At 45.1% G+C, this 18,673-nt stretch overlaps 1 protein-coding gene across 1 annotated transcript in view; it reads left to right on the forward strand.

The window, feature by feature from the left end:
• The first annotated feature begins 80 nt into the window (after positions 1–80).
• LOC126543482 (neprilysin-11-like) overlaps positions 81–18,673 on the forward strand; it is a 41,952-nt gene continuing 23,359 nt past the window's right edge. Inside the window, exon 1 of the mRNA XM_050190596.2 lies at positions 81–1,872. Coding sequence (XP_050046553.2) covers positions 131–1,872 — 1,742 coding nt within the window. The 5' untranslated portion in view covers positions 81–130. The remainder of the gene's footprint in view (positions 1,873–18,673) is intronic.

An 18,673-nucleotide genomic window follows, 5' to 3' on the forward strand; every position in this document is an offset into this window, starting at 1 on the left:
AGAAGTGAGAGAACAATAACTTTACATTAGTGCTAAAGATGTTATTCACGGGCATTCGCACTCCTTCTTTATAGATCGCACAAGCATTACAGAGCGGAAACCACCCTTGGGCGACATCTTTTCTCAGAACATGCTGGCACTGGTGACGTTGGCGACTCTAGCGAGCACGGTGGTCGTCGTTTACGCGCCAATGTACATTGAGCGACACTTCGAAGCTTGCCACAGCCCCAAATGCATGAACCTGAACACGGACCTGCGGCTCATGATGGACAGCGAAGCCGATCCCTGCCAAGACTTTTTCCACTACGCATGCGCGAACTTCAAATCCATCTACCCGAAGTCCACGAGCTACATGGAGGCCTTCACGAAGCGCGTCAAGCGCTCATTTCGCGAAATGATAAACCAATTCGTCATCGAGTCTCCAGTTGCCATACAACACTATCCGCTGGAGTCCTATCGCAAGTGCATCGATGATTATGTTAGTGAGTCATACTACCTAGGTACTATAGTTAATAACGATAATGAGCTTGCGAAAATGTGGTTTTCTATAGGAGACCGAAACATTATGGACGGGATGTTGGAATTTCTGATGGGGCTCTCGCTTGACCGCGGAACGCCCGTCTTCATCGGCACCGGCGTAGTGCGCAATTCATACACGAAACATCGAAACTTGCTTCGTATAAAATTGGAGAGGGTGAAGCCGCCACCAACAAGGAGAATCGTGCAGGATATCATCCAGCGCTTGTCCCGCACATCCTCGTGGGATAAGGCCCTGAAGCTGTCGAAGGCCATTGTTGCCACCATGGAGGGGGTGGCGAAAGCACTCCGACATCCTAGTCTCCACGAAAAATTGCCGCAGGTTTTGGACTACTACGAAGGAAGCCAGATTCTTCACGTTCGATATTACCGCTTCGCAGAAATCATGAAAAGGTTTCCTCGTGATGAGAATGAATGGATGCGTTATTTCTTCACAACAGATGCACTGGCTCTCCGGGAACTGACAAGGTACCTCCGCGATGTGGATCCGGACACGTTCTCTTATACCGTGCGCTTCATCATTGCGGAAAGCCTGCTGACCACGGCATCGTACGCCTTCGTCGATATCTACGACATGCCTCCTGTACCAGCGTCCCGGTCTCGCATGGTAGGGTGCGCCAACCTCTCCTTGATGCTGCTTCCCACCATGACAGAGTACCATTTCTTCCAGGAGTGGCTGGGACAAGACAAACCCACTCCTCCACCAAAATTGTTCGACCTGCTACCGGAGAAGTTTATTCTTGTCGACCCCTTTTCCACAATGCGAGAACGAACAAAAGAAAACCTTGTGGGCACACTCCGCAACGTCACCGTCGTCCCGGGCCACGATGTTGGCTATAATTCAATGGAGGACATAAGTAACATCACCGCATTCAAGGGCCTTGGCATCGACTTCACCAGCTGGGTGCTTCACGCGCTCAAGTCGAAGGCACAGTTCCGAGCCAACCTACTGATCAGCGCGCAGGAGAAGCTTCCGGCCAACGACCACATCTTGGACCTCAACCCCGGCGCAACCTACGACGCTTCCGAAGACGTGCTGCGCGTGCTTCCCAGCCTCCTGCTTCCGCCATTCGACGTACCAGCCAAGCCTTCCGCCTTCACTTTCGGTCACCTGGGCTCGTACGTGGCCGAAGCGCTTGCGCAGGCCGCGCTGCCCGAGAGCCTATCGGGCCGTCTGTCTAGAATGGAATACCCTACTCAGGCCGACCGCGATGCATTTCTCGAGGAACTGGACTGCATTGGCGGCGAGCGAACTCGTACAGATAAGGTCCTGCTCAACTTTGAAACATCGCTGAGCCTTCTGACCAGCGTTATTGGCGTCAAGGTCGCCCACAAGTGAGTCTCTCCCGTTTCATACTAAGAAATTTTGGACACTGCCCCTGCAGCTAAATGTCGAATTCAACCGCAATGCACCAGCGTTACTCAATAAGCAGCATTGCTAAAATTGACATTTCGAAATGTCATTTGAATTTCAAGAACTTTCAATTAACAACGTCGAGAGCCTAGCTCCTTCTAATAACACAGCTGCTTAAGCACTGTACAAAGTAAAGTTATGAACAAATGCCTAAATATACATGTCATTAGGCGGACGTACCCTTCATGTTAATAACATGCGTATTTAGGCACTTGATTATACGTTTGCTGCTGCATTGTAGCCGTGTTTGAATAATGACCAAATTTCTGCTGTAATGCTGAAAAGAAGGTAGATCCGCATATTAATAAAACGGTGCACCCTCTCGATGTTGCTCAGTGAAGGTTGTTGGAATTAGGGCTGCATCTAGGGAGCACAAATTTTAGAAAGCGTTGCCCACTCAATTACACTGTTGCCCTCCATGAAGTTGGAATGACAACCAAAGGCAATGTTTTGATCAATGACAGGTTTTGATCTAACAATCAAAACCTGTCAAAGAGGCTGTCTGTTCATGCTGCCAAGTAGACATCAGAACAAAACAGAGAAATTGTGACAGAACCCATTTCGTAATGACTATACGGCAATACAAGAGATTTAATCAATATAGTGACATAACATATTGCCACCGCCGAAAGTATGTATGTATGAGGAATGTGCTGAAGCGAGGCTCCTCTCTCGCGCTTCGCTAAGAACACTCGGCGCCATCTGGTGCCGCCGCTCTGAAGCCTGCACGGACCCTCCGAAATGCATGGCGCGACGGTGCATGCGAACGCTGAGAAACGCGCCATGCTGCAACGTGGCTCCTCTCTTGTGCTTCTCTTATAGGGTGCCTCGATACCAAGCTTCTCTGTACAGGGTGGCGGCACGTGAACTTGCGTCACCATAGCGTGTCAGAACACGTAAAAGCGCGATATGACTGCAAGCGGGAATTTATATTCTTCGCTGCCTGACAGAGCAAGAAATTTCTACTTTTTTGCAGTTCGAACGCTTGCGTGCATTACAATATTTCGATGTCACGTTAAAAAGTGATGCGTAACGCCTACAGTAAAATGCTGGGAGGTTTAGAACCGAGCATATAACTAGTCATTTTTGCCGCGCTTTCGCTTACGCTCACATATCTGTTTCAAAAATAGCGTGGGCGCATGTGGCGTACACTTAACGTTGTCCTTGAATATGACTGACGCAAATTTGGCTACAACTATACTGGAGGGAAGCCATGAAATAAGTAAACGACAAAACTAGATGGATAAATAGGACAGTGTTGCCAATAACTGAAAGTACTGTGGTTATCGAGGTACAAACATGAGTGTGAAAGCTGATGATAATAATGAGCATGTGGTCGAAAAAGTCTTACATTAGCAAAGTGTCCAAAACAAAGCTCGAGGACGCGGTTTTGAACAGGGCCGCGGCTGCCGAAATTTAATGAGGGCAAGTTGTAAAAACGCTCATGTGCGTAGATTTAGGTGCACGTTAAGAAGCCCAGCTGATCAAAATAATTTTGAAGTACCCGACAGCGTTCAATAATCAGATCGTGGATTTGGCTCGTAAATACAAAGAATTAATAGTTTTTCTAAGTGAAAAGCAAAGTAAAGGGACGCTATCTCAGTCGTACGACCTTTACAATGAATGAATGAATACCGTCGATGCAGACAACTAGCCTAAGCATAAGTTTGGCTTGTGAATATTTCTCGCCTGTGGTATAAGTACATCTGTCTTACGTTCTTTTATGCCACAACCTATAGGTGAGTACAGCAATGTGAGAAAGAGGAGCATATAGTGACATATCTTACCATACGAAAAGAAAGATTTACTGCCAAAAGATATTGTGGTCACTCGAGTAACACACCAGGTTGACAGCGCCGAAATAACTGAGATGTGGTTCAAGGCAGCTCACCAACACATTCAGCTGCCTGACTGAAACCACACGAAGCCACGCACATAAATTTGATATCATTGACAAAGCAAGGTAATGTTGTGTGTCTCTTGGAAACGTCAAAACCGTGCGACCAAAGATTACGCCTGCGGCGGTTTAACTTCCATATTCCACTTCCCTCGTTACACCTCATTGGTACAATCAGTGCAAGTGTAAATGTTTACGCGCATCCGGACAAAACTCATCATCAACATTTTCGTAACATTTGGACGATCAGTGCAAGCGACTGTTGGAAATTACACATTGGGTTCGAGCAGATCTCTAATTGCCTTCGATAAATGACTATGACGGCAAACGCAGAGTGCTTCGGAGAAAATCCTGAAGACCGTTTCCCACGAAGACACCAATATAGGCATAATTGCTTAGTAGAACATGGTTCTTGCAGAATTTTTGCTGCGCTCTTGGTTGCGGCGAAATTAAGTGATAGGTGTACTTTTTTTGCCGTTTACCTGGTCCACGAAGGTGTGCCGCAAACTGGCATGACGGAGTGCCTTCTGCTACCAAACCGTCGCACATTTTACATCTTGCGTCGCGAGCCCGGAACGCAAACTTGGCAAACACGTCCGCGGCACCGTGTAGATTACAAACACCACGCAAGACGACAGCGGCGCAATGACTAATGCAGGCACATGTACGGCCGCCTCAGCAGCTTCTACATAGCGGTAGTGCGGCGCGCGCCTGCTCAAAAGCCGTCACCACCCTGCACGGCGGCCGGGGGCGCTAAGCTCGAGTTACCCAGCTTCTTGTTTGGATTTTGTGGCGAATGGACGTGCTTTTCGGGGCTCCGTGGGGAGACGAAATCATAAGTTTTTGTGCATGCTTTGAGCTTGCTTCTGTTTTTTATTTGCTGGTTTTATGCCTTGAAATAGTATTTGGGTGGTTTTCTTTTTCTTTCCTTTTTTGTCTCGTATTTCGAGTGCGCGGGTGTGCTTCGTGTACATTTGTTTTGCAGGATGGTTAGAGCGTCCTTTCGTGCCACGTGCTCCAACACGTGCAGCCGGGTGGGACGTTGACTGTTTGCAGTCTTTAAATGGTAGCTTGGAAGTGGCAAGACAAATAGCTATTAGTGGTTTTACTGTGCGTGTTTTGGTAGAAAAGTGAGAGTCGGGCCACGTGGTTCAGCGCGTTAGAGAGCGTGTCATACCTTCGGCCTCCGCGGCATTGATTGTTTTTGAAACAGTGGTGAGAGTTGCTTTGCGGCATTTTGAGGACTTGGATCCTGTGCGTATCAGTATTTGCTAAAAGGCACGTGCTCTGCATTGATATAGTATTATTGTATTTGCATCATTAGTAGCATTATTACAGTATTATAGTATTTGTAAAAAGCCGTGCAATACAAGGCGAGAAAGCCGGTAAACCAGGCAGTACGCGGGGGGTCCCTCAAGGAAGATGAGGAGACTGATGAGAATGGTGAGGGCGTTGAATGAACCGGCCCACAATGTCATGTCGATACTAGGCTGCAGAAAATGGAGGCTTTCCAGGAAGAGCTTCTCAAACAGGTGCAAGAGCTTAAAAATGAGCTAAACAGGGAGCGTGATGCACGGAAGGTAGTCGAAAAGAGACTTGAAGCAGCCGAGGAAAACCTGAACAGGGCCGCCATTGTGACCGAGAATGTGCGTGACAATGGAACGCAGACCCCTGACGTGACAGGCGAGGGAGTGTGAGCGAAGTACGTGGAACGCATGCAGGGTGATGAAGGGTTAGCTGGAAAGAGCGGCACCTACCTTCAGGCCGCCACGCGGAATAAGCATGAGCCCAGGGGACAATGCCCCTTGTCGAGTCCGAATCACAAGGTAAAGGACAAAGGGAAGCAGGGAGAGGTAGGAGAGAGTGAAAGGGTGATAATCGCTGGCGACTCAAACTTGGCTGGGTGCTCAAAAGCAATCGTGGAGAGGGTGAAAGGCGACAAAAGAGGGGTTGTAGTGAGATTTCCAGGGCGGACATTGGGTTTATTTATTTATTTATTTGTGATACCCTCAAGGTACATAATTGTACATTGCAGAGGGGAGGGGCGAGAATACATTCGAAGAGGGAAAAATGCAGGATTAGTTCAAGGAATTTCCAACGAACAAAAGCAATATGAAAAAAAGTAGTAATACATTCATAACAAATATCAGAGGCTTACATAACATGATAATACACAAATAATACACTTTAGCAAGCAGACAATGTTCACGAATAAGCACATAATGATGCCATTTGCTACCATACATTATTTTATGTTGATTAGTGCATTCTTAAAACGAGTGGGGTCACTGATGCTTACTAATGATGTTGGTAGATTATTCCAGTCGACTGAAGTCCTAGGAAGGAATGATTGTGAGCACGCGACGGTGTTATGACGGGGTACGTTAACTTTATGTAAGTGGTCACGACGAGCCGAATAATAAGGCGCAGGTTGGATCCAAAGAGGGCGAAGAGATGCGTTGTGGTAGTAGATATTATGAAAAAGGGAAATGCGTGATTCTTTTCTGCGAAGAGATAATAATGGAATTTGAAGGGTTCTCTTCATTAATGTAACACTAGCAGTGCGATGGTAGTTAGCTAAGATGAAACGAACCGAGTGATTTTGCACCGATTTAATTTCGTTAATTAGTGTGATCTGATGAGGATCCCAAACGGATGAGGCATATTCTAATTGGGGGCGGACGTATGTCGTGTACAAAAGCCGTTTTAATGAAACTGGCGCAAGCGAAAAATTTCTCTTCAAATATCCTAAGGAGCGGTTAGTTTTAGATATTACATACTGTACATGCTGCTTCCAAGAAAGATCGCTAGTTATATGAATGCCAAGATAACGGTAGCATGTAACGGATTGAAGGGGGCAGTCATTAAGGGCGTAGGTAGGGCAAGTTGTGTTAGAACGAGAAATCCGCATAGATTTGCATTTATTAATGTTGAGTTCCATGCACCAAGTGAGGCACCAGTTAGATATGTTATTTAAATCGGATTGAAGGGTAGCTATATCAGATGCATTAGTCACTTTACGATATATAACGCAGTCGTCAGCTAATAAACAAATTTGTGAGGAAATGTTATCAGGTAAATCGTTAATATATATTAAAAATAAAAGAGGACCAAGAACAGACCCTTGTGGAACACCTGATTCAACTGGAGCCGCGTGAGATGTGGAGTCATTAGTTACAACAAATTGGGAACGAGAAGAAAGGAACGATTGGATCCAGCTTAGTACTCCCGGCTCAATGTTGAGTGCGCTTAGTTTGTGTAGTAGCAGTACATGTTTCACTTTGTCAAAAGCTTTAGAAAAATCCAAAAATATGCAATCAGTCAAAAAACCGCTATCAAGATATACATGTAAGTCATCAGTGAAAGTTACCAGCTGGGTCTCACAAGAAAAAAATTTGCGAAAGCCATGTTGACTGTTAGAGAAAAAATTATTTTCTTCAAGAAAGTTGACGAGGTTAGAAAATATGATATGCTCCATAATTTTGCATGGTACTGAGGTAATCGATATGGGCCTGTAGTTAAAAGGATCTTGAGTTTCGCCAGATTTGTGGATAGGAATAATCTTTGCTGTTTTCCAGTCATGAGGCAAGGATGAGGACAGGTACGATTGTGAAAAAATGCTCTCTAAGATGATAGAGGAATACTCACTAGTATTTTTTTAGAAATTTCGTCGTGATTTCGTCTATTCCACAAGAAGACGTAAGTTTAAGAGTGTCTATTATTTTTTTTTATGCCAGTAGAGTTAAAAATTACAGGATCCATAGGAAAAAAATTGCAGCATGGTAGCCTAGGAAGGTCGTTATCATGTGCTGAAGGAGTGAAAGCTTTTATAAATACATTATTTAAAATCGTAGCGCAGTGCTGCCGAGGTATAGGCTCACCGGAAGACGTGCTAAGTGATATGATTTTCGATGCACTAGGCCTTACTACATTCCAGAAGCTCCTTGGATTATTGATGAGCATGTTCGGAAGGGTATTATTGAAAAAAGAAAATTTTGTGTTCTTTATCGCAGATGAGTAGGCTGAGGCAGCTTCTTTGTAAGCAGACCATTTAGCCTGGCTTTCCGTCCGCGTAGCGGTGCGAAAAAGACGTTTTTTTCTGTTAGATAGGCGTTTCAAAGATTTAGTATACCATGAAGCATTGTTATTCGAAAAAACGCGCCTCTTCGGAATAAACTTGTTAACAAGATCGTGAATTTTTTCTTTGAATATATTCCAGTTAGTATCCAGTGAGCGCTCAGAAACTTTAGGCAGGTAATTATCAAGGAAAAGAGCAAGTTCGTTGTTGATAGCGGTGAAGTTGCCGTTTTTATAATCACGAATGGTTTTAATACTGTTTTGGGACGGTAGGATTGCCAAGCTCATGAAAAAATGCAAGACGTCGTGATCACTCAAGCCGGGTGAGTGTGTAACGTTATATATGATATCTGTTGATGATGTTAAAGCAAGATCTAAAAGAGATGATGTGGTGTTCGTTACACGTGTAGGGGAAGTAACTACCTGAACCAGGTTGAAATCAGCACATATCTCTACAAAATGCTTTGATTCAACGGAAGTTGTATTTAGTAAAGGACACGTGCTTGACCAGGAAATATTCGGGAAGTTAAAATCGCCCATGAGTAATATTGCCGTTCCGGGGAAGCGAACACTAATCTGGCACAAGCAATCGTACATGCTATCGCAAAAAGTAGGGGCTGATGATGGTGGTCGGTAACAAACACCGATCACACCTTTTTTGAAATTTACAGAAATGCAGCACCATACACATTCAATGTTACATGATATGGCTACAGGGAAACAGTCAAAGCATTCATTAACAGCAATTAAGACACCACCGCCTAGTGTGTTAGCGCGATCAGTACGGTAAATATTATACTTTTTATTACAGTAGAATAACTCAGAGTTTGTTACTTTACTCGTCAACCCCGTTTCGGTTAATGCAATTATGCCTGCATCACAATCATTTATTAGGCTACAGAGATAATCTTTTTTAGGTAAGAAGCTACGAATATTAGTAAAAAGAACCGGTAGTTTTGATATTATAGGATCGAGGTCCCTACCCCTCGTGTTATCCTATGGGCGCGCCGTTAGAACATTGCGGTCTGATCTTAAGGATAGAACAGACGCCATGGCATCATCTGAGGTGCTACTTAACGGCTTCAATTCACAGACCTTTTGCTCAGTGGCGTCGTATACATAGCATTTCTTACCAATTAGTAGCTTCATCATCAGCCTAGTTACGCCCACTGCAGGGCAAAGGCCTCTCCCATACTTCTCCAACTACCCCGGTCATGTACTAATTGTGGCCATGTTGTCCCTGCAAACGTCTTAATGTCATCTGCCCACCTAACTCTCTGCCGCCCCCTGCTACGCTTCCCTTCTCTTGGAATCCAGTCCGTAGCTCTTAGTGACCATCGGTTATCTTCCCTCCTCATTACATGTCCGGCCCATGCCCATTTCTTTTTCTTGATTTCAACTAAGATGTCGTTTACCCGCGTTTGTTGCCTCACCCAATCTGCTCTTTTCTTATCCCTTAACGTTACACCCATCATTCTTCTTTCCATAGCTCGTTGCGTCGTTCTCAATTTCAGCAGAACCCTTTTCGTAAGCCTCCAGGTTTCTGCCCCATATGTGAGTACTGGTAACACACAGCTGTTGTACACTTTCCTTTTGAGGGATAGTGGCAACCTACTGTTCATGATTTGAGAATGCCTGCCAAACGCACCCCAACCCATTCTTATTCTTCTGGTTATTTCAGTCTCATGATCCGGATCCGTGGTCACTACCTGCCCTAAGTAGATGTATTCCCTTACCACTTCCAGTGTTTCGCTACCTATCGTAAACTGCTGTTCTCTTCCGAGACTGTTAAACAGTACTTTAGTTTTCTGCAGATTAATTTTCAGACCCACCCTTCTGCTTTGCCTCTCCAGGTCAGTGAGCATGCATTGCAATTGGTCTCCTGAGTTACTAAGCAAGGCAATATCATCAGCGAATCGCAAGTTGCTAAGGTATTCTCCATCGACTTTTATCCCCAATTCTTCCCACTCCAGGCCTCTGAATACCTCCTGTAAACATGCTGTGAATAGCATTGGAGATATCGTATCTCCCTGTCTGACGCCTTTCTTTATAGGGATTTTGTTGCTTTCTTTGTGGAGGACTACGGTGGCTGTGGAGCCGCTATAGATATCTTCCAGTATTTTTACATATGGCTCATCTACACCCTGATTCCGTAATGCCTCCATGACTGCTGAGGTTTCGACTGAATCAAACGCTTTCTCGTAATCAATGAAAGCTATATATAAGGGTTGGTTATATTCTGCACATTTCTCTATCACTTGATTGATAGTGTGAATATGGTCTATTGTTGAGTAGCCTTTACGGAATCCTGCCTGGTCCTTTGGCTGACAGAAGTCTAAGGTGTTCCTGATTCTATTTGCGATTACCTTAGTAAATACTTTGTAGGCAACGGACAGTAAGCTGATCGGTCTATAATTTTTCAAGTCTTTGGCGTTCCCTTTCTTATGGATTAGGATTATGTTAGCGTTCTTCCAAGATTCCGGTACGCTCGAGGTTATGAGGCATTGCGTATACAGGGTGGCCAGTTTCTCTAGAACAATCTGACCACCATCCTTCAACAAATCTGCTGTTACCTGATCCTCCCCGGCTGCCTTCCCCCTTTGCATAGCTCCTAAGGCTTTCTTTACTTCTTCTGGCGTTACCTGTGGGATTTCGGATTCCTCTAGGCTATTCTCTCTTCCACTATCGTCGTGGGTGCCACTGGTACTGTATAAATCTCTATAGAACTCCTCAGCCACTTGAACTATCTCGTCCATATTAGTAACGATATTGCCGGCTTTGTCTCTTAACGCACATATCTGATTCTTGCCTATTCCTAGTTTCTTCTTCACTGTTTTTAGGCTTCCTCCGTTCCTGAGAGCCTGTTCAATTCTATCCATATTATAGTTCCTGATGTCCGCTGTCTTACGCTTGTTGATTAACTTAGAAAGTTCTGCCAGTTCTATTCTAGCTGTAGGATTAGAGGCTTTCATACATTGGCGTTTCTTGATCAGATCTTTCGTCTCCTGCGATAGCTTACTGGTTTCCTGTCTAACGGCGTTACCACCGACTTCTATTGCGCACTCCTTAATGATGCCCATGAGATTGTCGTTCATTGCTTCAACACTAAGGTCCTCTTCCTGAGTTAAAGCCGAATACCTGTTCTGTAGTTTGATCCGGAATTCCTCTAGTTTCCCTCTTACCGCTAACTCATTGATTGGCTTCTTGTGTACCAGTTTCTTTCGTTCCCTCCTCAAGTCTAGGCTAATTCGAGTTCTTACCATCCTGTGGTCACTGCAGCGTACCTTGCCGAGCACGTCTACATCTTGAATGATGCCAGGGTTCGCGCAGAGTATGAAGTCGATTTCATTTCTAGTCTCACCATTCGGGCTCCTCCACGTCCACTTTCGGCTAACCCGCTTGCGGAAAAAGGTATTCATTATACGCATATTATTCTGTTCTGCAAACTCTACTAATAATTCTCCTCTGCTATTCCTAGAGCCTATGCCATATTCCCCCACTGACTTGTCTCCAGCCTGCTTCTTGCCTACCCTGGCATTGAATTCGCCCATCAGTATAGTGTATTTTGTTTTGACTTTACCCATCGCCGATTCTACGTCTTCATAAAAGCTTTCGACTTCCTGGTCATCATGACTAGATGTAGGAGCGTAGACCTGAACAACCTTCATTTTGTACCTCTTATTAAGTTTCACAACAAGACATGCCACCCTCTCGTTAATGCTATAGAATTCCTGTATGTTACCAGCTATTTCCTTATTAATCAGGAATCCGACTCCTAGTTCTCGTCTCTCCGCTAAGCCCCGGTAGCACAGTACATGCCCGCTTTTTAGCACTGTATATGCTTCTTTTGTCCTCCTAACCTCACTGAGCCCTATTATATCCCATTTACTACCCTCTAATTCCTCCAATAACACTGCTAGACTCGCCTCACTAGATAGCGTTCTAACGTTAAACGTTGCCAGGTTCAGATTCCAATGGCGGCCTGTCCGGAGCCAGGTATTCTTAGCACCCTCTGCAGCGTCACAGATCTGACCGCCGCCGTGGTCAGTTGCTTCGCGGCTGCTGGGGACTGAGGGCCGGGGTTTGATTGTTGTATTCATATAGGAGGTTGTGGCCAAGTACTGCACCAGGGTGGCCAATCCTGCTCTGGTGAGAGAGTGCGTTACCGGTTCTGGTCACCGGGATCAGGCCGCACTCCAGGCCTGTTTGTGCAATTTTCTCAACACACGTTTTTTTTTTTTTTTTTGTATTTTCCGGTGGAGAATAGCGCGGCACCGGGATTTTGAATCACGGTCCTCTTGCACTGGAGACGGATACTCTACCGTCCCCGTAGGAGTTAAATTAAAAATTAATTTATGGGGTTTTACGTGACAAAACCACTTTCTGATTATGCACGCCGTAGTGGAGGACGCCGAAAATTTCGACCACCTGGGGTTCTTTAACGTGCACCTAATTCTAAGTACACGGGTGTTTTCGCATTTCGCCCCCATCGAAATGCGGCCGCCGTGGTCGGGGTCCGATCCCGCGACCTCGTGCTCAGCAGTCTAACACCATAACCACTGAGCAACCACGGCGGGTCCCGCAGGAGTTGTACGCCTCATTTAACCTACAGTGGTGCCCTACTTGGTCAGTCAAGGTGGACAAATCTGAGCTCGGTTATACCGCATGGATGGCACTCGGCTAGAGAACCTGGTATTTATGACCTGCACATGTGAGTGTGAGGCCATACATATTTGAAGATCTATATAAATATATATATATATTTTTTTTTTTAGGAGGGTTCCCGTACAGTGATAAAATAAAGGAAAAGACATTAAAAGAAAGAAAAAAAGAAAGAAAAAGGGGCAGAAAAAAAAAAGGAACATAACAGGTGATTTGAACTCGTGACCCTTCGATGTTGCCCGGAAAGTTAGCTCAGTCGGTTGGTTCGTCGGGCCCCAGGCTACTTTCAAGCGCCACAGCTCCTGCTCCGAGCCTCACACTTACGTGGAAAGAGACTCATGTTGTCCGCGATAGTTGGAAGGCATACTTTCTAGGAAAAATGGCCGCTCAAGGAGAAGAGCGAACTCGAGCGGCTTTATAGGCTAGGAAAACTGCCTTAAAATATTTAGACTTGAGGGAAAGCTTCGTTAACAAACTATAACACGGCAATCAGCACTCGAATACGACGAGAGAAATTACTGAGACGTGGAAAATTCCCTTGAAAAAAAAAAATCTGGTTTGCTAGGCAAATGCTTGTATGTATTGAACCTCTTAAAAGATGAGGGGTGAAATATGCGCTCACCGAGAGGGCATCTTCAGCACGAGACATCCCCAAGGCACCTTACAGAGATGTGGAGAGCTTCGCGGCCGGAACGAAGCTTCCCTTCTCCGCCGGCCAAGAGGGGGAAACGCGCTTTCCGATCGCTCAAGGTTGCGCGGACAAAGCCTAACTCTAGCGTCTAGGAAAAGCTTAACCAGGTGCGATGGCAGCACGCATAGCGTGGGAAGCTAGCCGCCAGAATAACTATACCAAGGACTGCTGCTGATGAGGGCGAAATACCTTCGTGTAATTATAATAACCCTAATAGGACTACTTTCGAAAAAAAAGGAAACGGCCCAGAGGGCTATACTACGAGAGCTATGACTGATAGTTTTCTCTCTCTCTCTCTATATATATATATATATATTCATCTCATCTATGGGATCGCATGCGCGCGCTGTTTCTTTGTCTCTGCGTGTAGTACAGTGAAGAGAGCCAGTTTAAGGGCGGAGAAGAAGAAAGAAGAGAAAAGCAAAAACTGCAGCGCCGTGGTTTTAAAGCGCACCCGTGGTAGAGAAACGGAATGCGATATAAGCGTGCGTAGCCATGATACGCACATGACAAACTGCCTTAAAATATTTAGATTTGAGGGAAAGCTTCGTTAGCAAACGATAGCACGGCAATCAGCACTCGAATATAATTATAACTCTAATAATAATTGTAAATATTCATCTCATCTATGGGATCTAATGCGCGCGCTGTTGCTTTGTCTCTGCGTGTAGTAGTTGAGAGAGCCAGTTTAAGGGCGGAGTAGTTGGAAGGCATACTTTCTAGGAAAAATGGCCGCTCAAGGAGAAGAGCGAACTCGAGCGGCTTTATAGGCTAGGAAAACTGCCTTAAAATATTTAGACTTGAGGGAAAGCTTCGTTAACAAACTATAACACGGCAATCAGCACTCGAATACGACGAGAGAAATTACTGAGACGTGGAAAATTCCCTTGAAAAAAAAAATCTGGTTTGCTAGGCAAATGCTTGTATGTATTGAACCTCTTAAAAGATGAGGGGTGAAATATGCGCTCACCGAGAGGGCATCTTCAGCACGAGACATCCCCAAGGCACCTTACAGAGATGTGGAGAGCTTCGCGGCCGGAACGAAGCTTCCCTTCTCCGCCGGCCAAGAGGGGGAAACGCGCTTTCCGATCGCTCAAGGTTGCGCGGACAAAGCCTAACTCTAGCGTCTAGGAAAAGCTTAACCAGGTGCGATGGCAGCACGCATAGCGTGGGAAGCTAGCCGCCAGAATAACTATACCAAGGACTGCTGCTGATGAGGGCGAAATACCTTCGTGTAATTATAATAACCCTAATAGGACTACTTTCGAAAAAAAAGGAAACGGCCCAGAGGGCTATACTACGAGAGCTATGACTGATAGTTTTCTCTCTATATATATATATATATATATATATATATTCATCTCATCTATGGGATCGCATGCGCGCGCTGTTTCTTTGTCTCTGCGTGTAGTACAGTGAAGAGAGCCAGTTTAAGGGCGGAGAAGAAGAAAGAAGAGAAAAGCAAAAACTGCAGCGCCGTGGTTTTAAAGCGCACCCGTGGTAGAGAAACGGAATGCGATATAAGCGTGCGTAGCCATGATACGCACATGACAAACTGCCTTAAAATATTTAGACTTGAGGGAAAGCTTCGTTAGCAAACGATAGCACGGCAATCAGCACTCGAATATAATTATAACTCTAATAATAATTGTAAATATTCATCTCATCTATGGGATCTAATGCGCGCGCTGTTTCTTTGTCTCTGCGTGTAGTACAGTTAAGAGAGCCAGTTTAAGGGCGGAGAAGAAGAAAGAAGAGAAAAGCAAAAACTGCAGCGCCGTGGTTTTAAAGCGCACCCGTGGTAGAGAAACGGAATGCGATATAAGCGTGCGTAGCCATGATACGCACACGACAAACTGCCTTAAAATATTTAGACTTGAGGGAAAGCTTCGTTAGCAAACGATAGCACGGCAATCAGCACTCGAATATAATTATAACCCTAATACTAATTGTAAATATTCATCTCATCTATGGGATCTAATGCGCGCGCTGTTGCTTTGTCTCTGCGTGTAGTAGTTGAGAGAGCCAGTTTAAGGGCGGAGTAGTTGGAAGGCATACTTTCTAGGAAAAATGGCCGCTCAAGGAGAAGAGCGAACTCGAGCGGCTTTATAGGCTAGGAAAACTGCCTTAAAATATTTAGACTTGAGGGAAAGCTTCGTTAACAAACTATAACACGGCAATCAGCACTCGAATACGACGAGAGAAATTACTGAGACGTGGAAAATTCCCTTGAAAAAAAAAAATCTGGTTTGCTAGGCAAATGCTTGTATGTATTGAACCTCTTAAAAGATGAGGGGTGAAATATGCGCTCACCGAGAGGGCATCTTCAGCACGAGACATCCCCAAGGCACCTTACAGAGATGTGGAGAGCTTCGCGGCCGGAACGAAGCTTCCCTTCTCCGCCGGCCAAGAGGGGGAAACGCGCTTTCCGATCGCTCAAGGTTGCGCGGACAAAGCCTAACTCTAGCGTCTAGGAAAAGCTTAACCAGGTGCGATGGCAGCACGCATAGCGTGGGAAGCTAGCCGCCAGAATAACTATACCAAGGACTGCTGCTGATGAGGGCGAAATACCTTCGTGTAATTATAATAACCCTAATAGGACTACTTTCGAAAAAAAAGGAAACGGCCCAGAGGGCTATACTACGAGAGCTATGACTGATAGTTTTCTCTATATATATATATATATATATATATATATATATATATTCATCTCATCTATGGGATCGCATGCGCGCGCTGTTTCTTTGTCTCTGCGTGTAGTACAGTGAAGAGAGCCAGTTTAAGGGCGGAGAAGAAGAAAGAAGAGAAAAGCAAAAACTGCAGCGCCGTGGTTTTAAAGCGCACCCGTGGTAGAGAAACGGAATGCGATATAAGCGTGCGTAGCCATGATACGCACATGACAAACTGCCTTAAAATATTTAGACTTGAGGGAAAGCTTCGTTAGCAAACGATAGCACGGCAATCAGCACTCGAATATAATTATAACTCTAATAATAATTGTAAATATTCATCTCATCTATGGGATCTAATGCGCGCGCTGTTTCTTTGTCTCTGCGTGTAGTACAGTTAAGAGAGCCAGTTTAAGGGCGGAGAAGAAGAAAGAAGAGAAAAGCAAAAACTGCAGCGCCATGGTTTTAAAGCGCACCCGTGGTAGAGAAACGGAATGCGATATAAGCGTGCGTAGCCATGATACGCACACGACAAACTGCCTTAAAATATTTAGACTTGAGGGAAAGCTTCGTTAGCAAACGATAGCACGGCAATCAGCACTCGAATATAATTATAACCCTAATACTAATTGTAAATATTCATCTCATCTATGGGATCTAATGCGCGCGCTGTTGCTTTGTCTCTGCGTGTAGTAGTTGAGAGAGCCAGTTTAAGGGCGGAGTAGTTGGAAGGCATACTTTCTAGGAAAAATGGCCGCTCAAGGAGAAGAGCGAACTCGAGCGGCTTTATAGGCTAGGAAAACTGCCTTAAAATATTTAGACTTGAGGGAAAGCTTCGTTAACAAACTATAACACGGCAATCAGCACTCGAATACGACGAGAGAAATTACTGAGACGTGGAAAATTCCCTTGAAAAAAAAAATCTGGTTTGCTAGGCAAATGCTTGTATGTATTGAACCTCTTAAAAGATGAGGGGTGAAATATGCGCTCACCGAGAGGGCATCTTCAGCACGAGACATCCCCAAGGCACCTTACAGAGATGTGGAGAGCTTCGCGGCCGGAACGAAGCTTCCCTTCTCCGCCGGCCAAGAGGGGGAAACGCGCTTTCCGATCGCTCAAGGTTGCGCGGACAAAGCCTAACTCTAGCGTCTAGGAAAAGCTTAACCAGGTGCGATGGCAGCACGCATAGCGTGGGAAGCTAGCCGCCAGAATAACTATACCAAGGACTGCTGCTGATGAGGGCGAAATACCTTCGTGTAATTATAATAACCCTAATAGGACTACTTTCGAAAAAAAAGGAAACGGCCCAGAGGGCTATACTACGAGAGCTATGACTGATAGTTTTCTCTCTCTCTCTCTATATATATATATATATATTCATCTCATCTATGGGATCGCATGCGCGCGCTGTTTCTTTGTCTCTGCGTGTAGTACAGTGAAGAGAGCCAGTTTAAGGGCGGAGAAGAAGAAAGAAGAGAAAAGCAAAAACTGCAGCGCCGTGGTTTTAAAGCGCACCCGTGGTAGAGAAACGGAATGCGATATAAGCGTGCGTAGCCATGATACGCACATGACAAACTGCCTTAAAATATTTAGACTTGAGGGAAAGCTTCGTTAGCAAACGATAGCACGGCAATCAGCACTCGAATATAATTATAACTCTAATAATAATTGTAAATATTCATCTCATCTATGGGATCTAATGCGCGCGCTGTTTCTTTGTCTCTGCGTGTAGTACAGTTAAGAGAGCCAGTTTAAGGGCGGAGAAGAAGAAAGAAGAGAAAAGCAAAAACTGCAGCGCCGTGGTTTTAAAGCGCACCCGTGGTAGAGAAACGGAATGCGATATAAGCGTGCGTAGCCATGATACGCACACGACAAACTGCCTTAAAATATTTAGACTTGAGGGAAAGCTTCGTTAGCAAACGATAGCACGGCAATCAGCACTCGAATATAATTATAACCCTAATACTAATTGTAAATATTCATCTCATCTATGGGATCTAATGCGCGCGCTGTTGCTTTGTCTCTGCGTGTAGTAGTTGAGAGAGCCAGTTTAAGGGCGGAGTAGTTGGAAGGCATACTTTCTAGGAAAAATGGCCGCTCAAGGAGAAGAGCGAACTCGAGCGGCTTTATAGGCTAGGAAAACTGCCTTAAAATATTTAGACTTGAGGGAAAGCTTCGTTAACAAACTATAACACGGCAATCAGCACTCGAATACGACGAGAGAAATTACTGAGACGTGGAAAATTCCCTTGAAAAAAAAAATCTGGTTTGCTAGGCAAATGCTTGTATGTGTTGAACCTCTTAAAAGATGAGGGGTGAAATATGCGCTCACCGAGAGGGCATCTTCAGCACGAGACATCCCCAAGGCACCTTACAGAGATGTGGAGAGCTTCGCGGCCGGAACGAAGCTTCCCTTCTCCGCCGGCCAAGAGGGGGAAACGCGCTTTCCGATCGCTCAAGGTTGCGCGGACAAAGCCTAACTCTAGCGTCTAGGAAAAGCTTAACCAGGTGCGATGGCAGCACGCATAGCGTGGGAAGCTAGCCGCCAGAATAACTATACCAAGGACTGCTGCTGATGAGGGCGAAATACCTTCGTGTAATTATAATAACCCTAATAGGACTACTTTCGAAAAAAAAGGAAACGGCCCAGAGGGCTATACTACGAGAGCTATGACTGATAGTTTTCTCTCTCTCTCTCTATATATATATATATATATTCATCTCAT

This window comes from Dermacentor andersoni, chromosome 10 (genome assembly GCF_023375885.2).
Source record: "Dermacentor andersoni chromosome 10, qqDerAnde1_hic_scaffold, whole genome shotgun sequence".
Lineage (NCBI taxonomy): Eukaryota > Metazoa > Arthropoda > Arachnida > Ixodida > Ixodidae > Dermacentor > Dermacentor andersoni.